Source organism: Solanum pennellii, chromosome 7, assembly GCF_001406875.1.
Source record: "Solanum pennellii chromosome 7, SPENNV200".
Lineage (NCBI taxonomy): Eukaryota > Viridiplantae > Streptophyta > Magnoliopsida > Solanales > Solanaceae > Solanum > Solanum pennellii.
In genome coordinates, this window is record NC_028643.1 from 4,520,508 (window position 1) to 4,542,029 (window position 21,522).

The 21,522-nt window shown below is 34.6% G+C and overlaps 5 protein-coding genes across 5 annotated transcripts; all 5 read right to left on the minus strand.

The window, feature by feature from the left end:
* Nucleotides 1-1,724: 1,724 nt before the first annotated feature.
* On the minus strand, nucleotides 1,725-2,304 carry LOC107025636 (defensin D1-like). The gene is made up of 2 exons (XM_015226398.1): nucleotides 2,244-2,304; nucleotides 1,725-2,132 (listed from the first exon to the last, which is right to left on the minus strand). Exons 1-2 carry the CDS (start codon nucleotides 2,302-2,304, stop codon nucleotides 1,930-1,932), a joined length of 264 nt encoding a protein of 87 aa, XP_015081884.1. The 3' UTR covers nucleotides 1,725-1,929.
* An 8,972-nt stretch (nucleotides 2,305-11,276) lies between these two features.
* On the minus strand, nucleotides 11,277-11,968 carry LOC107025510 (defensin D1-like). The gene is made up of 2 exons (XM_015226299.1): nucleotides 11,883-11,968; nucleotides 11,277-11,680 (listed from the first exon to the last, which is right to left on the minus strand). Exons 1-2 carry the CDS (start codon nucleotides 11,941-11,943, stop codon nucleotides 11,478-11,480), a joined length of 264 nt encoding a protein of 87 aa, XP_015081785.1. The 5' UTR covers nucleotides 11,944-11,968; the 3' UTR covers nucleotides 11,277-11,477.
* Nucleotides 11,969-13,673: 1,705 nt separating this feature from the next.
* Nucleotides 13,674-14,334, minus strand: LOC107025509 (defensin D1-like). The gene is made up of 2 exons (XM_015226297.1): nucleotides 14,255-14,334; nucleotides 13,674-14,079 (listed from the first exon to the last, which is right to left on the minus strand). Exons 1-2 carry the CDS (start codon nucleotides 14,313-14,315, stop codon nucleotides 13,877-13,879), a joined length of 264 nt encoding a protein of 87 aa, XP_015081783.1. The 5' UTR covers nucleotides 14,316-14,334; the 3' UTR covers nucleotides 13,674-13,876.
* A 2,347-nt stretch (nucleotides 14,335-16,681) lies between these two features.
* On the minus strand, nucleotides 16,682-17,375 carry LOC107025430 (defensin D1-like). Its single transcript, XM_015226217.2, has 2 exons — nucleotides 17,300-17,375; nucleotides 16,682-17,063 (listed from the first exon to the last, which is right to left on the minus strand). The coding sequence occupies exons 1-2, from the start codon at nucleotides 17,358-17,360 to the stop codon at nucleotides 16,861-16,863; spliced, it is 264 nt and encodes an 87-aa protein (XP_015081703.1). The 5' UTR covers nucleotides 17,361-17,375; the 3' UTR covers nucleotides 16,682-16,860.
* Nucleotides 17,376-19,299: 1,924 nt separating this feature from the next.
* LOC107025429 (defensin-like protein 19) lies at nucleotides 19,300-20,019 on the minus strand. Its single transcript, XM_015226216.1, has 2 exons — nucleotides 19,934-20,019; nucleotides 19,300-19,775 (listed from the first exon to the last, which is right to left on the minus strand). The coding sequence occupies exons 1-2, from the start codon at nucleotides 19,992-19,994 to the stop codon at nucleotides 19,573-19,575; spliced, it is 264 nt and encodes an 87-aa protein (XP_015081702.1). The 5' UTR covers nucleotides 19,995-20,019; the 3' UTR covers nucleotides 19,300-19,572.
* Nucleotides 20,020-21,522: the final 1,503 nt, after the last annotated feature.

The window sequence follows — 21,522 nt, forward strand, 5'->3', positions numbered from 1 at the left end:
ATAGCTGCAAAGAAGAAGTATGACATTCAGAAGCTGAAGGGTTTACTTAGTACTGAGTTTCAGATGAAGGATTTGGGAGCCGCTCGGAAGATTCTAGGGATGGAGATCATTAGAGACAGAGAGAGAAGGAAACTTTTCTTGTCACAGAGAAGCTACATTCAGAAGGTCTTGGCGAGGTTTGGCATGTCTTCATCTAAGCCTATTGATACCCCCAGTGCTGCCAATATCCATCTCACTGCCATGTTCGCTCCACAGTCAGAAGAAGAGAAGGAGTATATGTCACGAGTCCCTTATGCCAGTGCCGTAGGAAGTTTGATGTATGCTATGGTCTGTACAAGGCCAGATTTAGCACATGCAGTCAGTGTAGTGAGCAGATTCATGGGACAACCAGGGAGAGAACATTGGCAGGCTGTGAAGAGAATTTTCCGGTACCTTAGAGGTACATCTGACGTTGGTCTCATTTATGGAGGTGATACTCAGTGCTTGGTTACTGGCTATTCTGATTCTGACTATGCTGGAGATGTTGACACAAGAAGATCGATGACTGGCTATGTGTTTACCCTTGGAGGATCTGTCGTCAGTTGGAAGGCAACTTTGCAACCTACAGTGACTTTGTCTACTACGGAAGCGGAGTACATGGCCTTGACAGAGGCTGCAAAAGAAGGGATTTGGCTGAAAGGGCTGGTTAGTGATCTTGGTCTGCATCATGATCAGGCTATGGTGTATTGTGACAGTTTGAGCGCAATTTGTCTAGCCAAGGATCAAGTCCATCATGAGAGAACCAAGCATATTGACGTAAGGTATCATTTTCTGAGAAGTGAGAAGAGAATCAAGGTGAAGAAAGTAGGAACTGCTGATAATCCTGCTGATATGTTCACAAAGCCGGTTCCACAGAGCAAGTTTCAACACTGTTTGGACTTGCTCAACATCAGAAGCTGTTAATTGCCCTGCGGGGCAATTCTGAGGAAGAGGGGGAGGCCTGGCACTATCATAGTGCGTCTGAAGAATCTGTTCGGAGAATTCAAGTCAAGGTGGAGATTTGTTGAATGCCTTGAATCGGACCCGTTACAGCAGAAAGAACGGGGGTCTCGCTGTATTTTGGGCCCTTAATTATCTGTCAATTCTGTATTTTGGGCCCAAGCCTGTTAGGGCGTAGCTTAGCACTATATATAGACGCTATGGCAAACCCTATTCTGTATTCTGTTCTTGCCTCTCCATAATAAAACTGCTCCCCCTCTTCCCCGTGGACGTAGCCAATTTATTGGTGAACCACGTAAATCTGTTGTCTTGTTTTTCGCATTTATATTTTCTCGTATTATCTCGAATTCCGCATAACACCTATAGTTATTAATTTAGAATAGGAATTAGATTTCCTACTATCATAAGAATTAAACTACCTATTGATGTAACAATTCTTCTATTTGGTAAGTCTTGAATCACCTAACTTCTCATATTTTGAGAGATATGGTTATTTAGTTTATAGTTTACCCTTGAGTGATCTCATGCAAAAAACTTAACAGGTAGAAAAGTTTTGAACTCGATTTAGCCGGTAAAATATTTTGAAAGTTGATATTTTCAAAATTTTCCAATAGATCCCACATTTGCTATTGTCCCAATGTTTTGTCTAAAACTGTCTCTGCAGGTGCGTTACACATGTATATGTCGAGTCATATAGTTATTATTCGTTTTAGCTTAGCCCTGCATGATACTATACACAATAAGTATTGATAGAAAAAAAAACCATAATTCACATTAATTGATACTCATAGAAAAGCATACAATACAATTGCTCATCACACAAAAATCTTGGCCAAAATAGTTGTACACATAAATCAACCTTATTACATTGTTACACACATAAAATAACTGGTAGCTTCTTAATTATTTGTTTACATAGTCAAAGCCAAGACATAAGATATTGAAAGTTGATTAGTAATGGCAAGGTGAGTAGCAGTAGCAAGCATATTTTGCCCAGTAATATTTATGACCCCATGGTTTGAACTTCTTACAAATACCATATTTAGCTCCATAGTAGTGTTTGCAATGATAACTACATTTGTAAGAGTATTGACAAGGTCCATTCCACTTGTCACTCTTTTTCCAACAATATTTGCCTTCTGCCATTTGTATTTCTGCAATAATGAGAAAATTGAACTCATGTTATAATAAAAAATAAACATTTTAAAAATTCGTATCTTAGACAAATCATTATATTTGGTAGCTATAGAATCATGTGGACTCACCGGTTGCAACAACAAGGAAGAGGCAAAAGAGAAGGGCAAAAAAAGTAGTGTACTTTGCCATAGCTCTTATTTTCTGTTGATTTGTTGGTGATGAAACAAACAATTGAAATGGTGGTATTTATAGTGTTGGAAACTCAAGTTGTCAACTTAATTCCATTTGATTTGATCAAGGATTACGTCGGACGATGTTTGCTTAATTAATTTATAAGATGGATAATTGAAAGTAAAAAGAATTAGTCAAGCACACGTAGTATTTCTTTAATTGAAAAAAATTTGAATTAATTAAAGAGCTATTTGAATGATAAAGTCTTCTACTAATTGATCAATTCTGTATCTCCACGTACAAATTGCTTTCATGATAACTCAAAATTTTCTACTTTTATGTTAAAAAACAATAAACCTGATTTACTAAATAAACTAGAAAGCAGAACGAAATTAAAAATTATACATAAAATAGTTGATATTAAAGAATTCATTGTGTGTTCGTAAAGAATTTAATTCTTTTAATCATGTGATTGACCTAGCTACTTGGAGTTATTTATGGTAAAACACGATTTGAGAATCCTAATTGGTAATGAATTAGGATTTGATTTGGTTTCCTCATTATAAAATATCTCTGGAAAATGTGGTTTCCTTTTTCTTTATCTTAGTAACATAATTAGTATATATGGTAAAACTCATTCCTTCTGAAGAAGGAGAACCACCTAGTTACCTTTTGTAGAGCGGTGTCTAAAATTCAAATAGATTATTAACTCCTTAGGAAGGTTGATAGAGGCCTATGTAATGACTACGAGGTTATCCCGAGTGAGAATCTTACCACCAACATAAACTTTTAGTGATGGACCTGGAAATTAAGCGAGAGGAGAAGAAGATTCTATATGACCAACCGAGGATTAGATAAGGTGGCTTGACCCATGCCCTCTCTTATGATCAACAAAGGCTTGGAGGAGTAGTGGGGATGTGAAATACATGCGGGATAACACAACTAGTTGCATTAGGGAAGCGACTAGAGATAGGTAATAGAAGTGTCCATGGGAAACTTCGGTGGTCATGGGGGTGGGGGGTGGAGGGATTGGCGGTAGAATGGAGAAATCTAATTTAAAGTGAAAGCAAAGAAGACTGTGTATGTATAATTGGTGAAGTCCAAGGACGAGGAAGAAAAATGTATGAATAAGAAAATATATAAAGGGGTAAAGACGGAGGCTAAGTTAGCAATTACGGTGGCAAAAATGTCAGCTTTCGAACGCATGTATTGAATTAGGTGATAAAAGTGGAGATAATTAAGAAATTGTACAGGCTCACCAAGGCGAGAGAGAGGAAGGCTCAATATCTTGATCAAGTGAAGTGCATCAAGGATAAGGAAGGAAGGATGTTAATGGAAGATAACCACATTAGGAAAATACGGGAAACATACTTCCATAAACATTTGAAGGAAGAAGCTGGAGACATAGACATTGCATTGTGGGATATGGACTACTATGAGAAGCACCGGGGTTTTGGATATTGTAGGTGTCTTAAGGTTGAAGATGATAAGTGTGCTATTAATAGGATGCATGATTAAGGGAAGATCGACCAAATCAGACGAGATACTGTGAATTTTGGAAGAGCACAAACATGACATGCATTGAGTGGTTGACAGGTTGTTTAATGTCATTATTAAGACGACAAAATGTCTAAATAAAGGAGGTTGAGTACAATGGTCTTGTTGTACAAGAACAAGGATGGTAGTCAAAAGTACAATAATTACATAGGCATCAAGTTACTAAGACGCACTATGAAAATTTGAGAGAGGGTGATGAAGATGAAGGTGAGGAGAGGTGTGTCCATTTCTTAGACCCAACTTGGTATCATGCCAGGGTGATCGACTAGAGAAGCCATTCATTTAGTGAGGAGGCTTATGGAATAATATTGAATAAAGAAGGATTTGCATATGGTGTTCATTGACCTTGAAAATACTTATGAAAAAGTCTCGAGTGAAATACTGGAGATGCGTGAAGGCTAAACGTGTGAAGGTGGCTTACATTAAGGTGATAAACGATATGTATGATGAAACCAAGACATAGTTAGAACGAAGGGAAAAGACTCTTAGCACTTCTCTGATAAGTTGGGGTTTGACTCAAGGATCATCAGTTCTTAGCCCGTTCCTATTTGCCTTAGTACTGGACGAATTGACGCGGTGTATCCATGATGAGGTTCCATAGTGTTAGAATTATGACCTTCTTAATTCTATTAGGAACACATGATACTTACTTGTTCCTTACTGTTTGAAGCTAGCAATAAATAAATTGATAAAATAATTTGTTTCACAATCTTGTATAATTTATAGCCTCTTTAAATAACACAACAATTACACAGTCAAGTAACCTATATAATTATAAACTCTAATTCCTATCTACCCAAGACCAAAAACCCCAGGTTTCAGTCTTCTATTGTTTTTCAAGTTCTACCAACTTGTTAAACGGAACCTACTCACAAATCTTGATTGTAAACAAGACTCTTGAATACAATATTACAACCTCTCACTCAACTCGCAAAACTCCCCAAAGTTAATACCAAAACTCTATCAAATCTCTTTTCATGTTGTGGTTTTCTCTCAATGTAAGTACGCAATTTTTCTGATGAAAATAAAGCCCTATTTATAGATTTAGAAAACTCAAAGTCTTATTCAACTCGAACTTGACTTTGCTGCATCCTCAACTCCTTGTTCTACTCGAATTTGTCTTTGTCGCCTAAAAACCTTTTTTAACTCAGACTTTGACTAGGACACCTTTTTGCACTTGGTTTTGAGAACCAAACTTCCACGCGATTGTCTTTAACTGAATAAGAAATAGTTTTCCTTAATTGAATAAGAAAACCTTATTACTTATGAACTCATTTTCTACTCGTTACTCGTTTGAATAAAACACTTCATATCACGTTTGCACAACCTGTTCAATGCACTTTAACATTCGTCAAAACTTAGAGATTTTAACACATAGTATGTGCTATTTGTGGATGAAATAGTATTGATTAATGAGACACACGCTGGAGCAAATGCTAAATTGGAAGTGCAGAGATAAACTCTAGAGTCTAAAGGGTTCATGTTAAGCATTACCAAAATAGAATATTTAGAGTGTAAATTCAGCGGTATAGTGGATGAGGCTAACATGGAAGTGATCAGGCTTGTCACTTAGGATATTCCTAAGAGAGATAGTTTCAAGTATCTTGGATCAGTAATCTAAGGTAGTGGGGACAAATGATGATGTCACTCGTCATATTGGTGTTACGTGGATAAAACAGAGGCTTGCCTTCAGAGACTTGTGTGATAATAAGATGCCATCAAAAACTAAAGATAATTTCTACAAAATATTGGTTAGACCAATGTTTTTGTACGGGGCGACCTAAATGTTGGCCAGTCAAATAGTTACATGTGCAGAAGATGCAAGTGCGGAAATGAGGATGTTGATATGGATGTGAGGGCACACTAGGAGTGATAAGATTATGAATGTAAATAATTGTGACTAGGTGAGAATGGCCTCGTCCGTACTAGTGGAAAAGATGATGGAAGCAAAGATAATTTGGACATGTGAAGAGAAGATCCATAGATACCCGATCCGGAGATGCGAAAGGATAAATATAATGGGTAAAAGATGAGGTAGAGGTAGGCCAAAAAAGTATTCGAGATGTTATTATATAAGATGTGTTAAAAGTTGTACAACATCAGCCCCTATTGTTTAGTTTGACTAAGTCAGTAGTATATCTATATTTTAGCTTTCAGTTGGTAGTTATTTTCTTTTAACGTGATAGTTTTCCTATTATGTACTATTTGCAGAATTGTGTTCCTAATGTTTAGGTGAGTTGGTTTAGTGGAATTATAGTAGTGGTTTAGTGGGAATATGATTCCATAATATGTAAACCTATATAAGGCTAAGAGCCTATTGAATAAAATCATCCAGTAACATTGTCTGCAACAAAATTTGGCTATCTTTTATTCTTCCTGTTGTTTCCTTTTTTTCAATTATTGATTTCTCTCTCAATGTTGTCTTCGTCATTTGGAATCACAACAAGGTTTAAAAGAGAGAAAGAGAAGCCACACATCTATTGTGATGACTGATTTACAAGCCATAGGTGGAGTTAAGAAACTCAACCATCAGAATTACAAAACATGTATGACATGTATGACTTCCTACATGAAAGGTCAAGATCTTTGGGAGGTCGTCAATGGAAGTGAAGTCAAACCAGGGGAAGAAGAACCAAATGGCGCATTGAGAAATGGAATATTAAAGCAGGAAAAGCATTATTTTCCCTCAAGACGACCATTGAAGAAGACGTGTTGGAACATATACGAGATGCTGGAACACCAAAGGAAGCTTGGGACACGCTGGCTGCACTCATTTCAAAGAAGAACGGCACTCGAGTACAACTTCTAGAAAGTGAGTTATTGTCGATAGCTCAAAATGATATGAGCATTGCACAATACTTTCACAAAGTGAAGTTGATATGCCGTGAAATTTCAGAATTAGAACCAACAACTCCAATTGGGGAAACCAGGATGAAAAGAATAAGCATTCATAGTTTGATATTTTAGTACAGAAACTTTGTCATTGCAGTACAGGGATGGCAAATTCAACCATCACTTGTTGAGTTTGAGAATATGCTTGCTGGCCAAGAAGCCATGGATAAGCAAATGGGCGGAGTTCCAAAAAAAGGTGAGGAGGAAGCACTTAATATCAACAAAAGCAGAGGGAAATCCAAGAAGTACAATGTAGCTGGGACGAAAAGAAATGATGATAAGGAAAAAAATTATCAAGGAAGGGAATTATCGTCCAGGGGGAGCTTCAAAGAACTATTGGGGCAAAAACAAGAGGTTTAAAGGGAAGTGTCATGACTGGGGAAAGAAGCCATAAATCTAAGGTTTGCTGGTTCAATAAAAAGGCTGTTGAGAGCAACGCTGCAGCCACTTCTAGTCCAAAGGAAAAGAGTGAAGATGATTGGGATGTTGAAGCATTTTTTACTGTAGAACAAGAGGAGTTAGCTCTTACAGTAACAACCTCTAAACAAATTGATTATGAGAATTATTGGATTGTTGACTCAGGGTGCTCAAACCATATGACTGGCGACAAGGAGAAGTTGCAAAATCTAACCAAGTACAAGAGAAGTCGTGAGCTGGTGACAACCGATGATACAAAATTATCGATAGCTCATATCGGTAAGGCTGTAGTGTCACCAAAATAGTTGTGCTAATCTGGTGTTGCTTCAAAATGTTTATCATGTCCCATGTAGAAAAATCTCCTTTCAGTAGCACAACTAACATCTATGAGTCATTTTATTCTGTTTGGTCCGCTAGATATAAGAATATATCATGATCTTGAGATTAAAAAAGAGCCAGTAATGAAGGGACAAAGATTGAATTCCGTCTATGTAATGTCGGCAGAAACCACATATATAGATAGGACAAGAAAGAATGAAATTACAGACTTATGACATATGCGGTTGAGCTACGTTAGCTACGCTAAACCATGTGTCATGATGTAAAAGTCAATGCTGAAGGGTCTTTCAAAACACTTACTAAGGATAGATATTATATTTGCGGGTTGCCACATGGTAAAGCACAATAGTTGCCGTATGAGGAGTCAAAATATAAGGCCAAGGAACCATTAGAGTTAATTCACTCTGATGTATTTGGACCTGTCAAGCAACTCTCTGTTGGTGGGATGAAATATATGTTAACCTTCATTTATGATTTTTCCAGGTATATATGGATTTATTTTCTGAAGGAAAAGTCTGATACATTTTCAAAATTCAAAGAATTTAAAAAGGTTGGTGAAGCAGAAGTTGCCAAGAAAATTCTTTGCCTGCGAACTGACAATGGTGGGGAATACACATCATATGAATTCTCTGAATTCCTTCAGAAGTATCAAATACGTCGTCATCTCACATGTCCAAATACGCCACAATAAAATGGTGTAGCAGAACGAAAGAATAGACATCTAGCAGAAATTTGTCGGAGCTTGCTTCACGCAAAATATATTCCGGGACAATTTTGGGCGGAAGCTATGTAAACTGCAGCTTTTGAGATCAATAGAATTCCCTAACAAAGGTTAAGTTTTCTTTCACCTTTTGAAAAGTTATGGAATATGAAACCATCAGTTAGCTATTTTCGTATTTTCGGATGTGTATGATATGTATTTGTACCTAACCATTTACGTAGCAAGATGGACAAAAAGGTTGTTAGGTGTATCTTTATAGAGTATGACAATCCACGAAAAGGGTGGCGTTGTTGTGACCCAAGAACGGGAAAGTGGTACACTTCTCGGAATGTGATATTTGATTAATCTTCTTCATGGTGGTCTTCAAATAAGGAAATCCTGCCAGATTCAAATGTTCTCAAAGATGTATTAGACTCGTCCCATATCCAGCTGAGTCTAGATGAAGCTGAAGATGAAGCTAACAAAGATATTGCTGAAGAAGGCTTGGCTCAAAATCCTTGGCAAAGTGGTGTGTATCAACAACAAAGTGAAGCAGACGAGCTAAGTGGAAAAAACACACCCCAGACTCTTATAAGGTCATCAAGGATCAAAAAGCTTAATCCAAAGTGTGTCAATGCTGCCATAGTAGAAGAAGAAGATGAAAAAGAACCAGAGAATTTTGAGGAAGCATTCCAAAATCCGAAGTGGACTAAATCTATGAAGGTGGAGATTGATGCGCTAGAAATGAATCAAACTTGGGAGCTCGTGGTAAAGCCAAGTGATGTCAAACCTATTTCTTGCAAATGGATTTACAAGATAAAGCGTCACTCAAATGGATCAATTGAAAGGCCAAAAGCTCGTCTTGTAGACCGAGGCTTTTCTCAGCAATATGGACTAGATTATGATGAAACATTTAGTCCAGTGGCTAAGCTTACTACAGTTCGGATCATACTTGCACTTGCTGCAAGTAAAAATTGGAACCTATAGCAGATGGACGTAAAGAATGCCTTTTTGAACGGAGAGTTGGATCGGGAGATCTACATGTGTCAACCAATGGGCTTTCAGAGTCAAGCTCATCCTGACTATGTATGTAAGCTTTGAAAAGCGCTATATGGGTTAAAGCAAGCACCAAGTGCATGGTATGGTAAGATTTCTGAATTTCTTACTCATAGTTACTATTGTGTAGCACCGGCAGATTCTAGCTTGCTTGTGAAAGTTGTTGAAAAGAAACTAGCTATTGTGCTAGTATATGTGGATGATCTAATCCTAACAGGAGACTGTGAAGAAGAAATTCTTCTAACAAAGAAGAATTTGTCAGTTCGCTTCCAGATGAAGGAACTTGGACAACTCAACCATTTTCTTGGCTTGGAGGTTGATTGTAATGAAGAAGGAATTTGTTTGCATCAGAAAAGATATTTTAAAGATCTGTTGAAGAAGTTTCGAATGTTGAATTGAAAACCAAAATCAACACCATTTGAGCCAAATGCCAAGATGTGTGTACATGAAGGAAAAGACTTAGCATATGTGATGATGTATCGACAATTGGTAGGTAGTCTGATTTATTTAACTCAGACTCGACCTGATATTTTCTTTGTAGTTGGTGTGATGAGTCACTACATGCACAATCGAAAGAAGCACCATATGGAGGTTGTTCGGCGAATACTAAGATATGTGAAAAGTACAATTGGTTATGGTCTTTTGTACAAGAAAGTGAAGAATGCAAGTTGGTCGGATATTGTGACTCTGACTATGCAGGGGATCATGATACCCGACGTTCAACAACTGGCTATATGTTTAAGCTTGGAGCTGGAGCGATTTCTTGGTGCAGCAAAAGGCAAACAATTGTGTCGCTGTCAACAACAGAAGCATAGTATAGGGCAACAACAGTTGCAACTCAAGAAAGTACGTGGCTTATGCAATTGATGAAGGATTTACACCAACCAGTTGGCTACTCAATTATCTTGTGCCGTGACAATCAGTCAGCAATTTGCTTGGCTGAAAATCCTGTTTTTCATGCTAGGACAAAGCACGTGGAAATATATTACCACTTCATCAGGGAAAAAGTGTTGCAAGGAGAGATTGACTTGGAGTATATAAAAATTGAGCAACAAATTGCAGACGTGTTCACGAAAGGCTTAAGTGTCCATAAGTTTAAAAGTTTATGTCTACAACTAGGCATGGTTAGACCGGAGCTGATGTCGAGAGGGGGTGTTAAAAGTTGTACAACATCAACCCCTATTGTTTAGTTTGACTAAGTCTGCAGTATAGCTATATTTTAGCTTTCAGTTGGTAGTTGTTTTCTTTTAACATGATCGTTTTCCTATTGTGTAGTATTTGCAAAATTGTGTTCCTAATGTTTAGGTGAGTTGGTTTAGTGGAATTACAATAGTGGTTTAGTGGGAATATGATTCCATAATATGTAAACCTATATAAGGCTACAAAGCCTATTGAATAAAATCATCCAGTAACATTATCTGCAATAGAATTTGGCTATTTTTTATTCTTCTTGTTATTTCCTTTTTTTCAACTATTGATTTCTCTATCAAAGTTCTCTTCGTCATGACGCAACTCCAAATTACCGAGGACATGACATTAGATAGGAGGGTGTGGAGGTCACATATATTAGGGTAGAAAGTTAATAGATTTGGAGTTATTGTCTTGATCTTTGATGGATTAGGCATTTTGTTGTTTGTGGCTATACTAACCATATTATTATCATTTTTTCTTTGGATATCTATCACTATATGTTGTTTACAATGTTTCGATTATATTACTATATATTTTATTTCTCTTGTTTCATTCTTGTGGACTATGCACTGTTTAGTTGCTATGGTTTCTGCGTTCTTTTCTTCTTCTTTATACTTGAAAACAATATCTCTACCGCCACGAGGTAATGGTAAAATCTGCGTGAACTCTATCTTCCCCATGCCCAAATTGTGGGTCCTCACTCGTATATTATAGTTGTTTCTAGCGTCCCAATGTTTTGTCAACAAATTTCACCGCACGACATTACACATGTATGTCAAGTCATGTAGTAATTATTAATTTTGTCTTAGCCTTTGCGTGGTACTTTACACAATAAATATTTATATAGAAAATATCATAGTTCACATCAATTAATACTCATTGAAAAATATACACAATACATTTATTCATCACACAAAGCTTGGCCAAAATAGTTGCACATATAAATCAGCCTTATTACATTGTTACACGCATAAAATAGGTAGCTTCTTAATTATTTGTTTACATAGTCAAAGCGAAGACATATGATATTGAAAGTTGATTAGTAATGGCAAGGTGAGTAGCAGTAGCAAGCATATTTAGCCCAGTAATATTTGTGACCCCATGGTTTGTACTTCTTACAAATACCATATTTAGCTCCATAGTAGTGCTTGCAATGATAGCTACATTTGTAAGAGTACTTACAAGCTACATTCCACTTGCCACTCTTTTTCCAACAGTATTTTCCTTCTACCATTTGTATTTCTGCAACAATGAGAAAATTAAAGTTGGAAACTCATAATATGTACTTGACATAGAGTTTTTCTCAGAATTTCCTATTAACACTGTCATGTTTCATTTTATTTATCATATAGTCAGAAATTATAATAAAAATAAATATTTAAAAAATTTGTAATCTCAAACAAATCATTGTATATTTGGTAGGTATAGAATCATGTCGACTCACCAGTTGCAGCAACAAGGAAGAGGCAAATGAGGAGGGCAAGAAAAGCAGTGTACTTTGCCATAGCTTTTATTTTTTGTTGATTTCTTGGTGATGAAACAAACAATTGAAATGATGGTATTTATAGTGTTGGAAACTCATATTGTCAACTTAATTCCATTTGATTTGTTCAAGGATTACGTTGGATTTTGATTAATTAGTCATAAGAGATGGATAATTAAATTATGACACATCAAGTACAAAGAAATGGTCCATCACAATAAGCATTCCTTTAATTGTAAAGAATAATTTGAATGGATCAAAGAGTGATAAAGTCTTCTACTAATTGATCAATTTTGCATCCTTATAATTAATGTCTTTGGAACAATATTTTAATGTTGAACACTAGTTCCTTGGTTCATGGGTTTAGTCCATTAACCATATTAATTCCTCAAATAATTAATCCTTCTTGCACTCTTGCACTAAGTACTAAAAACAAGTCAATATCGATGGACAGACGTGTAATGACCCTCTAGCACATTTTTGTTAGGTTGTGGAGCCTGATTAATATTTGATGTACTGTCACATATTAATGTTTAGGCTGCAATATTTATTCTCTGTAACCTAAAATACTCTGAATTATTAATATATATACCCACCGCTGTGGAAGTTTACTCACGGGGTGTTACCACGAAATATTGGTTTCTCTCTTTCTCTCTCTAGATCTCTCATCTCTTTCTCTTGAAAGTTCTTGTGTTCTTAATTCATCAAGTGTGTGTGGATTCGATCCTAACAACTTTCTCTATATTTCAGTGTTTTCAATGTTTAGAGCTTTTCTAGTACTCACTAGGCAAGTCGTTTGGTTTTTGTGTTATTGGATGCCTGAAGTTTAGATGTTTGACTTTGGTCAGGCCTTCAGGTAAACGACCTTGAAATAAAATTCAGATGGTTGTGTTGTAGCTCTAAATATAGATTTTATTCTAGATGGATCTTTGGTTTGGATCCCAAGGTTCCCAGGCTTATTTCGAGCTACCTTGTAACTTTTTGGTAAAATAGAGCACTTGGTTGTGGGAGCCACTTTTTGTTTAGACGAATTTCATTGGAAGTTTTGACATTTTAGTTGAGTTTGAAATGTGGAATATAATTTTTTGAAGTAACATAGTTTGACACTTTCTTTTAGCTTTTTTACCCAATTTTTAACCCAAGATTTTTATGGCGATATGGGTATCGATTCGCTAGTGTTGAATTGTAGATTACTAATTTGATAGTGTTAGAGGCAGCTCGGACAGTAAAAACCTCATTCTAATGAATTTGGAGTATGCATGTTCAACTTTGAGTTAAGCTACGACTTACTCACCTTTGTTCAATACTTCATTATTATAGTATATATGATGACATGAAAAAAATGCTTTAAGAGGCTTTTTTTTATGGCAAATGCACCGTACCACTAGTATGTATTTTATTTAATGATTAAAATGTAAATAGTAAAATTTAGGGAAAATGCACAAGTACCCCCTCAACCTATAAGGTCCTATTACCCCCATGAACTTATTTTATAAGTAATTTTCTACCCATTTTCGGCCTACGTGGCACTAGCTTGAAAAAAAAAGTCAACCAGCGTTGGGCCCGCAAAATAGTGCCACGTAGGCTGAAAAGGGGTAGAAAATTATTAATAAAATAAGTTCAGGGGAATAATAGGACCTTTATATAGTATAAGTGTTGTCTCTGAAATTTCGGACATAGGTTGAGTGGGTACTTGTGCATTATCCCTAAAATTTATATTGGTAACATTTCCTGTTTTTGAAATCAATGTTATAAAGATATAAAAGCTTTAATTATAATAATTATAAGGTACAAATGTTCAACACACGTTCTACTAGTACAAAACTATTAATAGAAAAGCATATAATACATTTACTCATCAGCTTTATTACATTGTTACACACATAAAATAGCTGGTAGCTTCTTAATTATTTGTTTACATAGGCAAAGCCAAGACATAAGATATTGAAAGTTGACTAGTAGTGACAAGGTGAGTAGCAATAGCAAGCATATTTTGCCCAGTAATATTTATGACCCCACGGTTTGTACTTCTTACAAATACCATATTTAGCTCCATAGTAGTGTTTGCAATGATAACTACACTTGTAGGAGTATTGGCAAGGACCATTCCACTTGTCACTCTTTTTCCAACAGTATTTCCCTTCTGCCATTTGTATTTCTGCAAAAATGAGAAAAATTGAAAACCTCATGGTATGTACTTGAGATAGCAAATTTCACTTATCGAACATGTTTGACTAGTCATAAAGTTTAAATTAAAAAATGAATATTTTAAAAATTCTTAAACCTTCAACAAATCATTATATTTGATAGGATATAGAATTATGTCGACTCACCAGTTGCAGCAACAAGGAAGAGGCAAAGGAGGAGGGCGAGAAAAGTAGTGTGTTTAGCCATAGCTAATATTTTCTGTTGATTTCTTGTGGTGGAAACAAACAATTCAAATTGTGGTATTTATAGTGTTGGAAACTCATATTGTCATCTTAATTCCATTTGATTTGTTCAAAAATAACGTTGGATTTTGATTAATTAGTCATAAGAGATAGATAATTAAATTATGACATATCAAGTACAAAGAATTAGTCGAACACAATTAACATTTCTTTACTTGTAAAGAATTTGAATTGATCAAAGAGTTTGAGAGATAAAGTCTTCTACTAATTGATCAATTCTATATCTCCACACATTCCTTTTATGAGTTCACCACCCTTTGTGTTAATACATGTTATTTTCACAATTTTGTCGAACTTAAGGTTAGTAAGGGATCACATAAAGAGTCCATATTTTTGTTTGTAAGGAAATACGCAGAAGATGTTTAGGAAAATGAGAGAAATTTCATTTACTCTTAGATAACAAGGGATAGTATTAACAAGTGTTATTGTAACTTATTAGAAAAGAGACAATCCATCAGAATGACTACTACTTTTCAAGAATAATTTTGAATGTGTAGGGAATAGCTATAGTTAGTCTGCATAGCATCAATGTGGTGCTTTATATGGAAGTGTTGATGGTCAAATCTTCTAAATTTATTCTTCAAGCCAAACCAAGTTACATTAGCAATTCCAATTCTACTTGGAAAAATTTCCTCTTTTTTTTTTTTTAAATAACAAATTTATACCACTAAATAGCCTCTTATTAATAATAAAATAAAATCCTCAACATAAATAAGTACAAACAAGGGTATGGGGTCTCAGGTCAGGGCCAAATCTCTGGTCGAAGTCAAGGATTGGGTTGGGGTCGGGTCAGGGTCGTGTCACAAGTCAGGGTCTTGGGTCGAGGCTGGATCTTAATTAAGTTGGAGGTGGGTCGTGTATCGAGTCGACGTCGGATCTCAAGTTGGAGTCTTAGTACCAGGTCTCGATTCAGGCGTCAATGTCAAATCAAGGTTCAAAATTTGAAAATTGAGCGTCGAGGTCAAGGTTAGGTCTTAGGTCAAGGTCGAGGTTGGGTCTCAAATTGGAGTCAGAAAGGGCAGGGGTCAAGGTCTCAGGATCGGACTTAGATCTATATGTCAAGTCTCGAATGCACTCGGGTCTTGAATTAATCAGGGTCAGGGTTGGGTCTCGAGCTAGGGTCGGGGTCTTAGGTTGAGCTTAGGGTTGGGTTCAGGTCTCGGTTGAGATTTGGTGTAGGTCTTGGGTTGGGTCGGGGTTAGAGTTAGAGTTTGATCTTCGATCAAGGTTAGGCTCAGGTTGTGGTTGGGGTCGAATCTTGGGTTAGGGCTAGGGTCGAGTCTCAGGTAAGGGCTAGCATTGTAGCCAGATCTCGAGTCGGATCGGATCTCGGGATTGAGGTCTTGAGTGTCGGATCTCAAGTCGAAGCAGAAGTCGGGTCTCGACCCAAAATCGAGGTCAAATCTTGACGCGGGGTTGGGTCTTGGGTCGGGTCTCGAGTCGGGGTTGGGGTTGAATGCCAAATCGACTATCGAGGTTGGTTTCTAAGTAAGAAACTGTTTTCCTGGAAAAAAAATTTCTACTCTGTAGCTAAAAATAAAAGATGTTTTCTAAAAAAATATGTTTTATTCACCAATTATACACCAGAAAATATTTTATGGAAAACATTTTCCACTCACCAACCAAGAACAAGAAAATAAGTCAAGAAACATTTACTAGAAAAACATTTTCCTATACCAAACACACCCCAAATTCTAAAACCTTAAAAGCAACATCTATGTTCTTCAAAAGTCATAGTGGTTTAGTACTATGACTTACATTAATTAAAAGTGATTCTTTTATTGTCATTTTGGTCATATTATTGTTGTTTTCTAGTAGTAGATGTTGTTTACTAATGCATGTATTTTTTATTTTGAAAGATTCAAATTCGAGGTCAAATTATTTTCAAAGAGAGAGGAATCAAAAGCATCCATGGTGGCATACCTCCATTAATGATAGTCATTAAGTCAGTACTCACTTATATTGAAAGGTTTCATAGGTATGTAGATACCTAGTTATCCTTCACTTTGACCTCTGTGTCCTTTATCGGTGATTTCGGTACTATGATTTACATCAATGAGAAGTGTTTCATATACATGATTTTCCTTCGAATGCTTTTAAGCTATATTTTCGTTCATGTCTAGATGTATGACATGCCTAATGCTATATTATGGGTATGATCGGACCAACAATGACATTCATGAGTATCGATCTTGCATAGAGTCTAGGCTTGGGGCGTGATAAATATATATGTATGTAGTTATTATTCATTTTAGCTTAGCCTTGCATGATACTTTACACAATACGCATTCATATAGGTAAACACCATAGTTCACATCAACTAATACTCATTGAAAAATATACAATACATTTATTCATCACACAAAGCTTGGCCATAGTTTCACACATAAATAAGCCTTATTACATTGTTACACACATAAAATTAAATAGGTAGCTTCTTAATTATATGTTTACATAGTCAAACCCAAGCCATGAGACACCAAAGAGTCTTAGTAGTGGCAAGGTGAATAACAGTAGCAAGCATATTTTGCCCAGTAATATTTGTGACCCCATGGTTTATACTTCTTACACATACCATATTTAGCTCCATAGTAGTGCTTACAATGATAACTACATTTGTAAGAGTAGTAGCAAAGTCCATTCCACTTGTCACTCTTTTTCCAACAGTATTTCCCTTCTGCCATTTGTATTTCTGCAAAAATGAGAAAATTGAAAAATCATGGTATATACTTGAGATAGCAAATTCACTATAATTTCTAAACAAATTTTATTTCCTATAAAAACAACAAATATTTTAAAAATTCATAATTTTAAACAAATCATTACATATGGTAGCTATACAAAATTTAATAAGAAAAATGTATTTTAAAAATTTATAATGTTAAACAAATCATTATATTTGGTATCTATAGTATCATGTTGACTCACCAGTTGCAGCAACAAGGAAGAGGCAAAAGAGAAGGGCTAGAAAAGTAGTGTACTTTGCCATAGCTCTTATTTTAATTTCTGTTGATTTTTTGGTAATGAAAACAAACAATTGAAATGGTTGTATTTATAGTGTGGGGAAACTCATATTGTCAACTTAATTCCATTTGATTTGTTCAAGGATTACGTTGGATGTTTGCTTAATTAATTATAAGATGGATAATAAAAAGGACACATCAAGTACAAAGAATTAGTCCAACACATGAATTAGCATTTATTTAATTGAAAGGAATTTTGAATTGATCAAAGACCCATTATTTAATGATAATTAAAGTCTTCAACTAATTGATCAATTCTATATCTCCACAAATTGCTTTTATGAGTTCACCATTTGTTTGTATAAATACATGGAGCTTTTGTGATATCAAACACCAAGTAAAGTTCAAAAGTTTGAATTTAAATATACATTCTTTGGATTTGAACACTGAATTATTGGGACTGTTTATTTTCAATATCTGAAATTAAACGCTAAATTAATAAAATATTATAAAAACCTTATTTTAGTAAAATACTTTTTTTTATGTAGAAAATAATATTTTGAACATTTTTATCACAATGTAATATGATTTATCTATTATGAATTTAACATTAAGTTACATCATTAATATGATTATTATTTCCACTCAAAAACTTTTAGAATCTAATATAATGCTATGTAAATAAGTTTATATAGAGTAGTAATATAATGTTTATGAAACATTTTATTTTATAATAGACATTTGTTATTAATTGTTATCGATCAAATAGTTAATACTTTCATATTTTTTGGAACCGTGTTAAATATTACATCATGGAGTGCTTATCAATTCAAATATATTGATTAATTTATGAAGAAGTAAAAGGGATATATTAAGTTAATAAGAATAAATGAAATTGTAACGATAAGCATCTAATTAACATTAATTAAATAAGATAACAACTTATATGAGTTGTTGTGATGTATTTGAATTAAGATATGAGTAATGGTGTTAAGACTGTGTTGCGAATCGGATTCATTCAAATATATTCAGACTCATTAAGAGACTTATAAAGAAATAAAACATACAAACTTAATTAACTGAATCTGAATAATTAAGATTCAGTCCTAAAAAATAAACATACTTAATGATGCGAATCTAAATGATTAAGATTCAGTCTCTCATTAAGTGCAAGCAAATGAGGCTTAATAGATTTAGGAATGAAATATATTGTCCCTTAGGAATGGAAGAACATTTTCCTTATAGGTTTGGTGATGTTTGCCTTTGCTTGGAGGATTAAACTTAGTCGAACATCATTAGATAATCACGTTATATTTTCTTTTGTATTCTCTTTATTTGTGATTGTGTTCTAGTTAATCCATCATATTTTCTCAACAATTAATTGATATAATATCCATGTTAGAATTTTAGCACAAAATGAAGGGTTAATTAAGATTTCATCATCATCTTCAATAAAGTATGAGATATAGAAATTTGATGGAGGATGTAGTTTCAATATGTGGAAGATTAGAAGGAGATTATTTTTTGTGTTAATTACAAGGGGATATGAAAGGGAATTAAGGTACTAATAATTAATAATTTAGATGACAATGACTGTAGAAAAAGTTTGTGATGTGAATTTTGTAATGAACTCATATTGTATTGAAATGAATAATTGGAATTACGCGTACAATTATAAGAGTTTGTCATTCTAATTGCTCCAAATAGTAACAAACCCTTCCAAGGGAAGAAGTAGCAATAAAAAGGGAGAATGGAGGGAGGTTCCACATTAATCTAAGTAACAAACTCTCTTTGCTTTTGCTCGAAGATTTAGGCCTAGCAAAACCTCGCTAAATTCTTGTGTTAATTTTATTATTTATTTTCTTTGCTTGCGATTGTGTCCTAGTTAATCCAACATATTTCTACAAACATCTAACATAAGTCTCAATAGCATCAATATTGTGTTTTATATGGAAGTGTTGATGGTCAAATTTAAATCTTCTACACTTTATTGTCCAAAACCAAACCAAGTTTCATTAGGAATTCCAATTCCACACACGTTTTTCACAGACATAAGTGAGCTATAGGTCAATTTTGAGAATAATTGGATACAACACAATACATTTATTCATCAAGCAAAGCTTGGGCAAAATAGTTGCACACATAAATCATCCTTATTACATTGTTACACACATAAAATAGGTTTCTTAATTATTTGTTTACATAGTCAAAACCAAGCCATGAGATACTGAAATATTCTTAGTAGTGGCAAGGTGAGTAGCAGTAGCAAGCATATTTTGCCCAGTAATATTTGTGACCCCATGGTTTGTACTTCTTACAAATACCATATTTAGCTCCATAGTAGTACTTGCAATGATGACTACATTTGTAAGAGTATTGACAAGGCCCATTCCACTTGACACTTTTTTTCCAACAATATTTTCCTTCTGCCATTTGTATTTCTGCAATAATGAAAAATAATGGTATGTACTTGTCATAGTAAATTTCACTTATAGAACATGTTTGACTAGTCATAAAGTTTAATAAAAATGAATATTTAAAAATTCGTAAACTTAAACAATTCATTATATTTGATAGATATTGAATCATGTCGACTCACCAGTTGCAGCAACAAGGAAGAGGCAAAGGAGGAGAGCGAGAAAAGTAGTGTACTTTGCCATAATTCTTATTTTCTGTTGATTTCTTGGTGAGGAAATACATAATTGAAATTGTGGTATTTATAGTGTTGGAAACTCATATTGTCAACCTAATTCCATTTGATTTGTTCAAAGATTACGTTGGATGTTTGCTTAATCAATTATAAGATGGATAATTAAAAGAACACATCAAGTACAAAAGAATTAGTCCAGCACAATTAGCATTTGTTTAATTGAAATGAATTTGAATTGATCAAAGAGGTATTTGAGTTATAATTAAAGTCTTCTACTAATTGATCAATTCCTTAACTACACAATTAATTTTTTCACAATAAGTTTTGGGGCGTGCATAAAATAGATGCTTAAATTTGTATGAAATAAACAAATAGACACACATGTTCCGCATGCCATAATACACGTACGTAGGACACAAAATGGTCATTTAGGATTTCACATAGGATGAATGCGTCTATTTCTTAATTTTATATAAATTTAAGCATCTACTTGTGCAACTCAAAGTTGAAAGTGTTGCCAATATGTGTTTGAAGAACATAATTACTGATTCCAATAAAACTTTGATGAAATACGAAGTTACCAAACTTTATGGAATCAGTAAGAAAGATGAACATAAATTAATTCACAAAAAATTAAAATCTGTAAATGTACCAGAATCTGAAAAATTAGAAAAGGAAAATATCAAGCGCACTGAATGCACAGTGTCCCCTTAAGGAAATTATTCCCCTCTAGTATATGAGGCTTGATTTTGAATATGTCCTCCCATGATAGAATGATCTTAATCACAAACGTATTGATACCCAAAACTCTGGTGTCAATAAACCACTCAACAACAGTAAAGTACACAAAGAAACTTTTGCGCAAAAGAAGAAGAAATCAAAAATTCGTGAGGAAAAATTCTGAAGAATGACTTGATATTTAGGCAAGAGGAACAGGTTCTGAAAGGTTGCAATCCTTTCAGAATCCACATGACCATTAATGAAAGTTTGCAACCTTTGAGACGGTTCTGGTTGTTCCTCAAAGTTGCAACCTTTCAGAAAAGTCATTTTCAAACGGTGAGAAATTTAAATAAAAATGAATTTTTTTTAAATAAAATGGGTCACAAGGATGCGAGTCGGCTCGGGTTAATCAACTAAAAAGTTGAAACGTTTCAGTTAATCTCAACTAAATAATTGAAAATGTTTCTGCTATCAACTAATTAATTAAAAATTCAACGTTTTGGCCATTTAATTAATTAATTAATAAATTAATTAACTAAATATTAAAACAAACTTTGTCCAAAAAATAATCTAGATCATTTTCCAAAGCCGAAGTCGAAGACGAAGCCGAGCCGAGTGAGCGACGACGACGGCGCGAGGGGTCCCTCTTTCCAACCCTTTTAACAATTAAAAGGAGTGTCTATATTTAAACTCTCCTATTTTTCTTTCCACCACTGTTGAAGGACAAATGCCTTTTCACTAAAGCATAAGAGAATTTTTCAAGTTCCCAACTTTTCAAGTTCATCTCTTTTCATCTTCCCTCCATTTCTCATTAATTC